This window comes from Ziziphus jujuba, chromosome 5, assembly GCF_031755915.1.
Source record: "Ziziphus jujuba cultivar Dongzao chromosome 5, ASM3175591v1".
NCBI classification, from domain to species: domain Eukaryota; kingdom Viridiplantae; phylum Streptophyta; class Magnoliopsida; order Rosales; family Rhamnaceae; genus Ziziphus; species Ziziphus jujuba.
Window position 1 is genome coordinate 14,982,482 of NC_083383.1, and position 13,013 is coordinate 14,995,494.

Consider the following 13,013-nt stretch of genomic DNA (forward strand, 5'->3'; position numbering starts at 1 on the left):
AAGAGAATGATATTTCACCACAAGCTCCCAAAATTTTTCCCCCCTTTGAAATATCCTAAACCCACTATTTCCATCTAGTTTCAAATCCCACACTCACAATATCAATAATAACAGCTGAAAAGAAAAAAAAAACCTCCCAATTTTAACAAAGACAAGTCAAATAAACAATCCAGTAAATAAAAATAAAAAATAAAAACAAACCAGCAAATTGAAAAATGTGACTTGGAAAAAGCCCAAATACACTAATAATAGAAAGGCCCAAGTCCAGAAAGATAAGCCCGACAATTGAAAATCATGAGAAAAGGTCATACAGACAGATTCTTTCTAACTACTGCTGTTGAACACAGCGACGACTTTCTGAAACCGCCACCTCCTTCCTTCCTTCCTTCTCACATGGAGCTCAGACCAATTGTATAGTGTATTTTATATATATATATATATATATATATATACGTATACATATACGTATAGAGGGAGAGAGAGTAAGAGGAAGGGAATTTCAGAGAGAGAGAGAGAGAGAGAGGGAAAATGGGTTGTGGGAATATGTTCTTCAGCTTACTGGTAACCTTCTCGGTGGCACTGATAACATACAACATAATAATCTCAGCCAGTGCTCCTCTGAAGCAGGAACTCCCAGGTCCTTCACGCTCTTCTTCTTCGTTTTCGATTTCGGTGGACCCCATTATCAAGATGCCTTTGGACAGATCACGAAGACCCAGTTCCAAGAGGCTCTTCCACACGGCGGTCACGGCCTCTGACTCCGTCTACAACACTTGGCAGTGCAGGATCATGTACTATTGGTTCAAGAAGTTCAAAGCCAAACCCAATTCCGAGATGGGTGGCTTTACCAGGATTTTGCATTCTGGGAAGCCTGACAAGTACATGGATGAGATCCCAACTTTTATTGCCCAGCCTTTGCCTGCTGGGATGGATCAGGTTTGGGTTCTTGGCTCTATTAATTTTTTGATAAATTTTTCTGTTTTTCAGTTTGTTTGCTTTCCTGGAGTGAATTGGGTCTCTGAGATTTTATTTTGATGCTTTGGATTGTCTTCTTTGTCGTTTTGTTTGGTAATTGATACTTTGTGTGTTTTTGCGCTTCTTCTTTCTTTTTATTTTTTTCCTCTTTCAAAGCAAAGGCTTATTCTTTTGGTGGCTGAATCATCAGAAGAAAAAAATTTGTGGATTTGATTATCTTTTGAGCAGGAAAGCAAATGGAAACTAGAATCCTGTTGCTTAGCATTAGATTATCGGAGTATGATTTTTGGATAAATTAAGCTTGAAGTAAATTGGGCTTGTCTTTTGAGTTCAAACTTGATGCTTGGTTCAGGCTTGTTTTGTTCGTTTTTCAAACAAGCTCGATTTTGTTCATAAACTCTGGCTATTAGTTCTCCATACTTTTTAGAGAAATATATGAGTTACTTTTACTGAATTAAATAATATCTATAAATATTCTAATAATTCTCTTTCTAACTTATTTAAAATTTTTTGGTAATATTTTCTTGTTTGAAACATTATTTTTCATTGTCTGAGACTTCATTAAGCAAGCAATTAAAATACTAAAACCTTGGTGTTGTTTTGAGGAATAGCCTGCGTGATAGCCATCTGATCCATATGAAAAGATGGATAGAAATGGCCACCCAATGTCTAGCGCTTTTTCTCTTTCTTTTTGCCTTTGCTTGAGGTACCAACTAAAGTCATTGGTGCCAATACTAATTCATTCTACACAATCCTAAACTCCTTCATGCTTGGTTAAGAAAATAATTTTTTTCATAACAATGATTGAGATTCTCCATGTTTTCGTTTGGTTGTTCAGGCAGCTGCTTATAGAAATTACTTTCTCGTAGTTTGCTTACCACATTCCTTCACTGTTGCAGGGTTATATAGTTCTTAACAGACCATGGGCATTTGTACAGTGGCTTCAGCAAGCAGACATTAAAGAAGAGTACAAAATCCTATACTCACTTTTTTTTTTTTTTTGGGGTGTTTGATGGGTCAATCATCTTCTATACTATTGGTAGGCTTGACTTTGTGCATGCTGTTCTTACTTTGAATCCAGTTATATACTGATGGCAGAACCAGATCACATTATTGTCAAGCCGATCCCAAACTTATCTAAAGACGGGCTTGGTGCTGCATTTCCTTTCTTCTATATTGAGCCTAAAAAGTATGAGTCAGTCCTCAGGAAGTACTTCCCCAAGGATAGGGGACCAATAACTAACATTGACCCGATTGGAAACTCTCCCGTAATTGTTGGGAAGGTATGTACTTTTATATGGTATTTGTAAGGTTTTTGGACTGTTTTTTTTATTTTATTTTATTTTTTTCCATTTTGTTCTAATTGTCAATCATACATTGATAGGAATCTCTCAAGAAGATTGCTCCTACTTGGATGAATGTTTCCTTGGCAATGAAGAAGGATCCTGAAACAGATAAAGCATTTGGTTGGGTGCTTGAAATGTGTGCTTTCCCAATCCATTTTCTGATGTCCTTAAAGCTGGTTCATGACTTCTTGAATTAAAATTTTCTAACTTATGCTGGTTTATGAATGTAGGTATGCTTATGCTGTTTCGTCTGCTTTACATGGTGTTGGTAATATCTTGTACAAGGACTTCATGATTCAGGTGTGGATTATAATTAGCTTTTCTTGCCTTAAAATAAAGAATATTTTGATGATTGCAAATTTAATGAACAGTAAAGATGTGCTAAGGGTACATTTTTCAAATCAAATAACAATGCCAAGGAGATGAAGTTGTAAGGAAAAATGTTGATATTTCATGATTTAAGTGAATGTAATCTCTATATTAGAAAATACAATTTGCAAATTTTGCTATTAGCCACCTGCAAGTAGTGTCTTGCTATTGTTCATGTACTGTTAGGTATTTCTCAAATTATTTGAGATTGGCAATAAATGCTCTGTCCTTCTCCTTGTTCATATGCATTCCTTTCTACCAATATAATATCTTGAACTTCTCCTGAACTCTTGCGAATTTTCAATCTCTAGTGTATCTTATCTGTCAAATATTCTCTCATCTATGCTTTTATGGAGTCTTATGATGTTCTTTTCACAATAATATGTATAAGCAAGTAATTGCAAACTAAGATGTAAGTATCTAGATAATTAAATCATGATTCTGTTTAAAAAATCATGTTTACAATGCTATCTCATGATTGTATTGTGTTTTCCATTATAGTAGAAATAAATGACTGCTAAAATTCCATGATTATTCTACTGTTAAACTTACTAGTAATTGATGTTTCTTAATGTATTTCAGCCTCCATGGGATAAAGAACTTGGCAACAAGTTGATAATTCATTACACGTATGGATGTGACTATAATATGAAGGTATTCTATTGGTGATGAATTCTTAGTGTACAGTTCATGTGAATTACAAAAAGGGGGGAAGTATTTCTTGAGTCATCCATTTTACTGCCTACATATCAATTTCACTTTGTCAGGGAATGAACTAGAAAATTGATTTCCTTCTTTTAACTTGTGGCTCATAGTAACTATCAGTTGTTCTGATGTTTAGGGAGAATTAACATATGGAAAGATTGGAGAATGGAGATTTGACAAAAGATCTTATGATAAAGTTGTAATTCCAAGAAACCTTCCTCTTCCTCCTCCTGGTGTTCCAGAAAGCGTGGTATGTCTCATCCCATTTTGTAGAACTACATTGTTTCTGCATAAATAGTTATATGCCCAAAAGATATTTTTCTCTTGAAAGTTACTATCATTTACAATGAAAGTTACAATTTGACTTCAACTTATTTCAGTAATGACAATTCTTCTTCCATCCCCTGATATCTTAGAGAAATTAAATATGACCAAAATTTCTGACTATAATTTTAACTTAAAGGTGAGGTTTGGTAGATTCTATCTCTGCTCTACATTATACGTAGGCCATATATGTGGGCACATTCATCTTACATTATTACATGGGCTAGGGGAAAAAGTCAGTGTTTGACCTTCTGTGTTTTAGGGGGGAGGGCTCGGTAGTCTAAAGTTTTTCCTTTAGTTAAATGTTGTTGGCTTTAAAGTTTAGATGCCAACATAAAATCTCCAGTTGGATGATGGTTAGGCTAAAGTCAAGATATCAATATAAAATCTCCAACTTGGAGAGGAGGCTATCTTGTTCACAAATATAAATTATCTACCGGTATCTTCCTCACCCATGTTAGGCCCATTTTATAGACTTGGTCGTAGGGAGCATTCTAGTAGCTGCAGAAGAGGGAAAGCCTAGAATAATTAGATTGAGGACTCAAGCTTTGGAATAAAAAGTCAATCTCTCTCTCTCTCTCTCTCTTAACTACACAATCAGTTTGAATAGATTTTGCTTTCACGAGGTAGAGTTGCTATGACTAAAAATTAATATATAGTAAGGATTGTCTAACTTTACGATTTGCAGGTGACACTGGTGAAAATGGTCAATGAAGCCACAGCAAACATTCCAAATTGGGGGTCATAGAGAAGTTGCTGAGGCAGAAATCTGTGCAATGTACAACACTGGTTCTGATAGAGATGCCACTATGAAAATGTTGTGATTTTTTTTGTTAATTAAAAAAAAATTGGATTGTAATAGCGCCCTCCCTTTTCATTTTGTTTTTCTTGTATACTTTGACAAGATCTGTAACTCTATATACAGCTGTAAAATGTTTTGTATAACACAACATACGTATCTATTAGTTAATGCTTCGAATTGCAAAGAAACTGGGACATCATTTCTCAAAGCATTGTTACCGTTATAACTTTATATTTTATTATATTTAACCCATAAAAGAAAATAAAAAAAAAAAATGCTTGCCTACTCTACTTTTTTGGTGAATATGAACTGCATTAAGCACAAAAAGCCTCTGAAGCTAGAGGATCAAAGAGAAGAATTCCTTCCTCTATCATCAGAACCAGCTGTCTATAAAATTCTGAAGGAAATCAATATTCAAATCATCAAAAAGAAAAGAACCACACAAGCTAGAGATCTTTTTAGCCACAAAATCTGCTCCTCTTAGTCGATCTGACATTCCAAGATAACATCCAGATGTCATACTAAGTATTCCATTCCCCAGGATCTTCGTTATTCTGTATTTCATGAACCACCATCAAAGCATCCGACGACCAAATGATATTCCTCCAATTCTTCCCAAAAGAAATTTCAGAAACCCAGTTCAAAGAGCGGGACGTCAACCTCGAAAAAGCTATCACACTCACAGAAAAAGGATGATAAATGAGGAGATAATTTCCCCTTTATTGTCTTGGACCACCATTGCCAGAGCCACCAACTTACCATTTATAGCTGAATCAATGTTAGCCTTCCATCAGCCCCTAGCAAGAAGGGTCCACATCTCCTTGTTCCTTAGCACTTTCTCAGACAACTCCATAACACCACCAAAGTCCGCAAACTCTTCCAGTCCTTCAAACAAATCAACATACTTCAAAAATGTTATGATTTCTAGAGAAGACAACACCATTCCGAAAATTCCAAACACAGTACGAAAGTGTGACTAGAAAGCTTGTCACAAAATTCTGATCCTAGATAGCCAAGTTGTAAGTTTAAGGGTGGTTTAACATAGAATCAATGCATCCTTGATGCTTGATACCTCCCAGTTGTCCATTTTGAAGTACCACTTACTAGCAAAGGCTAACAATCTACATTTGCTGCGATTATCCACAAGAAAATCATCAATCTGTGTTGGAGTTTGATTGCCCACAACTGCTTCTAGAACCTGCTATGTCTTCACTATTGCCTCCAAAATTCACATTATAACAGCTGCTCCTCGTAAAATTGCCATTAGAATTCCCGAACCAAATTAATTTATCTTGACACTCCATTGTAGGCCATAAAATTGAAAGGATGGCCACAACAGAATCTTTATCACAAAGATACATAATTAAATTCTCATTCCATCGTGTTCGTTAATTGCCTGGCACTCCACCACTTTTCTCCACTAATTATCTTCTAGGATGCTTTGACATTTCGTAACAAAACCTTTAAGAGATGAAATCTATGAATTGAGCCTTGGGTTAATGTTAAAACCATCACCTCAACCTAATTTAAAGCAAGCTTAGAGAGATAGAGCTTTCCTTCTACTTATAATGCCTTGCCAAACTAGAGAATGGCCTTTCTTCAGTGAATAAAAGAAAGACAATTTTTCATTATGGGGTGTTTCGTAAAAAAGAAAGTATTAAAGGAAATTGATTTTCGGAAATCAGTTTTTTGGAATTTAGTTTCTTGAGAATGAGTATTCTTGAGATTTTTTTTACAGTGTTTGGTTAATTATAGAGGAAAATAGAATTTACAAGTAATTAAATAAATTTATACATTACAATTAAAGGATAAAATTGTATTTAAAAAAATACGTAATATCAGTTTTTAAGAGAATTTTAGAATGACACATCTTTAGTAGGATTCACTTTCCCTGTTAATTTCTCACGTTACGAAATTTATTTTTCACTAGGGCAAACAAATTCATTCTCTTAAAAATTATCCAAACATAAGAAAATTTCAATTTTCCAAAAAAGTTTAAATTCTCACTAACTTTATCATTATCCAAACACTCCATATTTAGCCCAAAGCATTCTAGTCCATTGGGTTTCCTCTCCACTAGCCAATTTCCATGCAAGCTTGGCCACTAGCCAATCTCTACCACTCTTCTCCAATAATCATCTTCCGGAATGCTTTGAGTTTCGGAACAAAACCTTCAAAAGATGGAATCTATATCAAGCCATGGTTTAATGTTAAAACCACCACCTAATTTAAAGCAAGTGTCATGGCATTAGAGCTCTTTCCCTTCCACTTATATTGTCTTGCCAAACTTGAGAATAGCATTTCTTTAATGAATAGGAGAAAAATGACTTCATTTCTAGGTATTTATAAGCCTGAAGCATTCTAGTCCATAGGTTTTCTCTTCACTACCCAATTTCCATGCAAGCTTGGCCAACAATGTTGTATTCATATCTTTGAATTTGCAAAATTCCAGCCCTCCACAACTTTTGAGGCTTGCAAATTTTGTTCAAAGATTTAAATGCTTGAAATCTTCACGAACTTGAATCTGAATCCTACCATAACCTCCTCACCGTTGCTGTATGGACATAACATGATTTGTGATGGCTTGGACCACCGATTTTATTAGTGTAGCCTTCCCAGCTTTGGAGAGGAATTGTCCATTCCACCCTCCAAGTCTAACATCCACTTGATCTTTCAATTTTACAAATTCCTTTAAATGAATCTTGCACTGAATAAATGAGTTACCAAAATATGCAACACCAACCTTCATCTTGGCAATGAAAAACACACAATTTCCTTTATTCTATTCCTTTCCTTGGCAATGGTGTTCTTAAAAAGAAAATATTGGATTTCTTAACATTCGCGAGATGGCTTGACCATGCATGATTTATGCTAAGAGTTCACCACCATTGCTTCCTTTCGAGTTTGCCTTGCATATAATCAAAAGGTCATTTGCATACATTAAATGAGAAATAGTCGGGGCATTTCTGCATTTGCATACATCAAATGAAAAATAGCCAGGGCATTTCTATCTATCTAAATCCCATTCAAACTTCCATCTATTTCCTTCTTGTATAGCAATCTTGGTTAGAATTTTGAATAGAGAATAAAGAGGAAAGGCAAGAGAGGGTCCGCATGCATTAGATCTATAGTAGGAGTGATATTACCAACTAAGCTTCAATTAATTAAGAGTAATATTCCACAGTGCAAATATAGCTCATGATCAACTTCTAAATGTGAATAAAAAATCCTTAGGCCCGAAGAGCTTTATCCAATAAAAGCCAATCTAGCCCGTTGTAGGCTTTTTGGAACTCTATCTTCATAATCGTTAGGTCCTTCCCTTTATGCTTCCTTATTTTGTGGATAATTTCTTCGGCAATCACTGTATTTTCTGCAATCCGTCAGCCACTTATGAAATCACCCTGATTTGGAGACATAATCTTGCTGATTAGATTATTCAATCAGGAAGTTATTATCTTCAAAACAATCTTATATACAAAGTTGCAAAGACTAATAGGCTTGTAATGTCCAAATATGAAGGCTGCCCAATCTTAGGGATAAGGAAAATGCGTGTTTTATTGATGCTGACAAGAATAACTCTGATTTTAAAACATTCCGAGACAAATCTCATTGTTTTCTTTTGCACAATATTCCAATGCTTCATGTTGAAAATTCATGGATAATCATCCGGTCCAAAGCTTTTTAAAGGATGAAGTTAGCTTCCTCAATCTCTTCACTGGTGGATATTCAAATTAAGTCCTCATTTCTATTTATGATACATTTGGTTCCCGACTTCTACATACAATATGAAATAATGGGGAAGTTCGATTGGTATAAATTTCTCAAAATTTTCATTAAGTGATTTGTAATGCTCTTATCATCGTTAAGTCATTCTAGTACATCTTTGATCGCTCGTATTTTATTCTTCTACGTCTAATAAGCAAGTTGGTAAGAAAAATTTTGGAGTTGCAATCTCCCTGAGCAAGCCACTTCTCCCTTAGATTGTTGTCAATAAATAGATTCCAATTTTCCTTTTTGAACTCTCAATTGGTCTTGGATTATCCTCTTACTATTAGAATATCCTTCTTCCCCAAATTGCAACAATTTAAGTTCTTCTTCTAATAGATTAATCCTCAATTGGGCAAAGCCAAACAGCTCACGGTTCCATTTCTGAAGGGCATTGGTGGTATGGAATAAACTCCAATTAAGCTTGTGACAGTCAATTCCATTTCTCCCATCAAAATTCGATGCCGATTTAACCACTCCAAAATAAGACTTCTCGAATGTCTAGGCTTCATAAGACCTGTAAGGATGATTGCCTTTCCTTTCTTGTTTTGATAAGGATTGCAATGGTTTGAAATTTTCCATTGAAGATGGTCCACCAAAGTTAACAAGAATAATGAATCTAATCCTTATCAGCTATAACCCTATCCAAAGCTCCTAAATTAAAGATTCTCCACCACCACCCCCCCCCCCCCCCCCCCCCCCCCCACCCACCCACCGGGAACTATCCGATTTCCTAAGTGAACTTTAGGCCCATGAAACCCAAGTCAACCAAACCAATCTCTGATGTAAGATCCTTGAGATACAACCTCTTCTTCCAAATATTCTTGCCACCATACTTTTCTCCACTACCAATTAGCCCATTTTAAGTCCTAAAAAATTAGCGATGGGATTCTTTAATTAGCAGAATTTTCATTCTAAATCGAGTGAAAAAGATTATTTCCCTCAAAAATCAAAAGTACCATGGCAAGCAAACAAACTCCAAAATGGTTCCTCCTATCTATTCGAAACATCACAGCTTATAATTTTGTCTAACTTCAAATTGCACTCCAGATGGACATCCTCCGACCAAAATAGCATTAAACCCCCTGCATTATCCTTTGCTTCTACTATCATAGAATTCTCAAAACCTAATCTCCTTATCAGCTTTTTCATTCTAACTCCATCAACATTAGTCTCCATAAGGAACAAATAGTGGGGGTCAATCCTTCGTAATCAAACCTTTAATAACATTGACACAATCATTTTAACCAATACCTTTGCAATTCCATGAAGGGATAGACGTGGAAGCAAGAGGGGCTTGATTCAGCAGCCTCCTCGGCCTACCAATTGTTGAGGTCAAGACGACTAATCCTCATCGGACTTGACATGACAACGAGCATCTTTTTTCCATAATCTAGTTCTTTGCCTCTTAGTAATATTTCTTTCTCCTCTACTCAAATGAAATGTTGACTTAGGTGTCTAGGGGCTCTCATGTTTGAAAGGAGTCACAGGGTTTGAGAATGATCTAGATGTAAGGATGCTTTGTTTTCATCCTCCTTTAATTGACTCTCTTGGGCTTAGAGATGTAAATCGAGTGTTAGCATTTTTAAACTTAGACTCGCGTAATTTTATGAGTACTTAAACTTGATTTAAGTTCATAAAGTTTTAAAATAATTTACTCAAGTTTTAGCTAGGCTTATTTATGAAAAATTCAAATAAAACCTTAAAATTTTAAATATTTATTTTCTTAAAATAATAATTAATGAATTTTATTTATTCTAAAAATTTTATTATAAAATTAATTTATTTTTAAAAAAATTTATAAATTTAAAATATAAAAAAACATTGTTTATGCATTATAAATATTTAATTAAATTAAATTCATAATATTATTTTTATATAAATAAATATAAATAGTAAAATTCGTAAAATTCGAGTTATTCATTAATTACTTACTAAATTTATTTGTTATTTAAGATTTGGTAATTTCGTTTCTTGTTCAAGATAAATTTGTTTTCTTTATAAATCGAGATTAAACGACCTAAAATCGAACCGAGTTTTAAGTTGATTACGAGTTAACTTTATTTATAGCCCTACCTAGGCTGCAACCTTAGGGTCATTAATCTCCAAGTTCATGCATGATTTCTTAGCTGGACTTGCAGGCCGATTGGGAGTCATTCTCTTCCTAATGGGTTTCTCTCCCAAATCCACAAGTTTTGACCCCGAAGACTGGTTAATATATGGGTCTAGGCCCGTGATTTCTAAATAATTGTGATCCAGTCCACCAATTTATTGCCTTTCATACGTGTTACAGGAAGCAATTAGCTGCATAATACCAAAGGCCTAACTGGCCAGCATATGGAATTTAATATTTGAAACAGAAGTTACACACCTTTGATCAGGGACGAAAAAGTCGTCGAGAACATCGAAATCTCGGCGACAATATCGGGTTTTGGCGAACGGCGACACCGATAGAGGAGGAAAAAAATATCTGTCTGTGATGTTGAAGAAATCTCGTCGATGCCGCAAAATATCGTGGATATCGTCTGAAATCGGTGTAAATCCCGGATTTTCAATGGATTGTGGAAATCCGGTGGAAATATCGGTTGTCCGTGAAAATCTGACGGAATCTCGGCTGTGTCTCTTTCAGTGGAAATCTAGGATTGTGGTAGTACTGGTGTTTGCGTGGAAGCGGGAAGAGGATCGGTTTGATTGGATTGGGAAGCGGAGTTATCCTGTTCTTGCTGCTGGGGATACTGGTTTCTAGGGTCGTTGCGGGAGAAGACGAAGTTTCTGCCATGGATATTAAGCTTTTAGAGAGAGAGAGAGATACGTCCACCTCTCTTCTTATTTTCATTTATTTTTTTGGGGAGTGAATGTGGAGGAAATAACATTCAGGTTCATTTCTTTGGAAATCAGGCCCAAGTAGAACAACCCAAATTTATTAGTTTGTAAAAATAAAATAAAATAAAATAAGTAAAATAGTTTTAAATTTTTGGCTTTTGGGGTTTTGTCAACTCTTTTTGTTTTTTTTTTTTTTTGGAAAAAGGGGTAAAATATCACATTAAATCATTATACATATCAGCACAAAGCAAATTGAGAAGCCACTGTGGGCCCTCCTCAAGCCATGTTTCTAAATTAGAGATCTCCGTAGCATATTTTCCAATACAGTGGGCTATATTATTTTTTTCTCTGGACTCAAAAGAAAGTGTAAGATTTGGACATAATGTTAATAACTTTTGTAGTCTTTCAACCAAAAAACAGTTCTCATCCAAACTAGCTTCTGGTAAACCCATATTGACCGCACGAACCGCCCCCAGACAATCACTTATAATTTCACCATGGACGAAACCAGCTTCCATGCAGAAATCTATTGCCACACGAATAGCCATGAGTTCAGAATACATGACAGACCAGGAAGCTTCAAAAGGTTTTGCCATAGCACCCATCAATTCACCAGAAGAATTCCGCACTACCACGCCAATCCCAACTCTGTTTTGTCTAGCCAGAACAGAGGCATCCACAATAATGAAATTATGGATTTTGTCAACTCTATGTTTTTTAATTTAGTCCGAAATTTGGGTGGACAAGATTATGGATCGCATTGTTTGTGATTGTTTTTTTTTATTATTTTTTTTTTATTTTATATATATATATATATATATATATTTGTTTTTCTTTATTTTCTATTTTTGGGCTCCAATGATGGGCCATTTTATCACTTGGGTTAGTTTCTGCTCGGGCCATTAATGCTCTTCTGCTCTACCCAACTCATTTCCCTCTATTAAAAGCAAAAATGAAGAGTCAAAAGTCAAACCTTCATATGGAAGAAAGACACCAACAAAATATTTATTTAAATTTGCTTTGAGGGACCGTTGATCCGTTTATGTTGTAAGTTTAGGTTGAATTATTTTAAATTTAAACCAATTAAATTAAAATATTTTAAATTTAGTTTAATATGATTAGATAAAATTTTTAATAGTCTAGTTTAATTAAATCCAATTTTAGAATACAAACCAATTTTAAAGTTTTTTACTGGATTGAACTTAAATCAAACCATTTTGGATAAATCAATATTATCTTTGACTTAGACAGTACATATTGTTAAACCCATAAAATATTTATATATGATCATCAATTTAAAACACCAATGGATTTTTTTTATATTAATAATATATTTGAAAATTTCATATATCTTAGTATTATTTTGATATTAAATTTTCACTGTATTTTTTTTATTTATAATTATTTTAATATTTATGTACTATTTTATTATCATTATATTTTAATTATTATATATTTTTTATATTATTTTACTATATTAATTATCTCATATATAAAAATTTATATTCTAAATTAAATATTTATAGTTTTCATAATTTTATCGATATTTCCGATGATATCGATGATATTGATATTTTCATGGTATTGATATTTTCATCACTGCCTTTGATTGACAGTCCTTTTATAAACTTTTGCCAGATTGTTGCCCAGTTTCTCTTGTATCCTCATGTTGGTATACTAGAGGCAGTTCGTGAATATGCAAAATGAAAGTGGAGGTAGCAGATGAGATCTTCTTGAGAGTCTCGTGGTATTGCCATTTCTCAAATATTAGGTGTGCATGTTCCATTGTCTTCCCATATAAACCCTCTCCTTATCTTCTTTACTCCCATAGCAGAATTTGTAGGTATTTCCTCCTAAGTTTCTCCACTTGAATCCTCGATTTTAACCTCCAGGTTTAGTGATAA

At 34.4% G+C, this 13,013-nt stretch overlaps 1 protein-coding gene and 1 long non-coding RNA gene across 2 annotated transcripts; one reads left to right on the forward strand and one right to left on the reverse strand.

Moving 5' to 3' along the window:
* The first annotated feature begins 331 nt into the window (after positions 1 to 331).
* On the forward strand, positions 332 to 4,729 carry LOC107421145 (hydroxyproline O-arabinosyltransferase 1). Its single transcript, XM_016030322.4, has 8 exons — positions 332 to 936; positions 1,875 to 1,942; positions 2,057 to 2,258; positions 2,360 to 2,457; positions 2,552 to 2,621; positions 3,273 to 3,344; positions 3,532 to 3,645; positions 4,408 to 4,729. The coding sequence occupies exons 1-8, from the start codon at positions 529 to 531 to the stop codon at positions 4,465 to 4,467; spliced, it is 1,092 nt and encodes a 363-aa protein (XP_015885808.3). The 5' UTR covers positions 332 to 528; the 3' UTR covers positions 4,468 to 4,729.
* Positions 4,730 to 7,663: 2,934 nt separating this feature from the next.
* LOC112492023 (uncharacterized) lies at positions 7,664 to 11,986 on the reverse strand. Its single transcript, XR_007241479.2, has 2 exons — positions 10,658 to 11,986; positions 7,664 to 7,922 (listed from the first exon to the last, which is right to left on the reverse strand). It is a non-coding gene; the product is annotated as an uncharacterized LOC112492023 (long non-coding RNA).
* Between the last annotated feature and the right edge of the window lie 1,027 nt (positions 11,987 to 13,013).

Coding starts and splice junctions, on each gene's coding strand:
- LOC107421145 (XM_016030322.4), top strand. CDS start 529: ATGGGTTGTGGGAATATGTTCTTCAGCTTACTGGTAACCTTCTCGGTG. Junction 1,943..2,056: donor CAAGCAGACATTAAAGAAGA/GTACAAAATCCT, acceptor CTTTGAATCCAG/TTATATACTGATGGCAGAAC. Junction 2,458..2,551: donor TTTGGTTGGGTGCTTGAAAT/GTGTGCTTTCCC, acceptor TTATGAATGTAG/GTATGCTTATGCTGTTTCGT.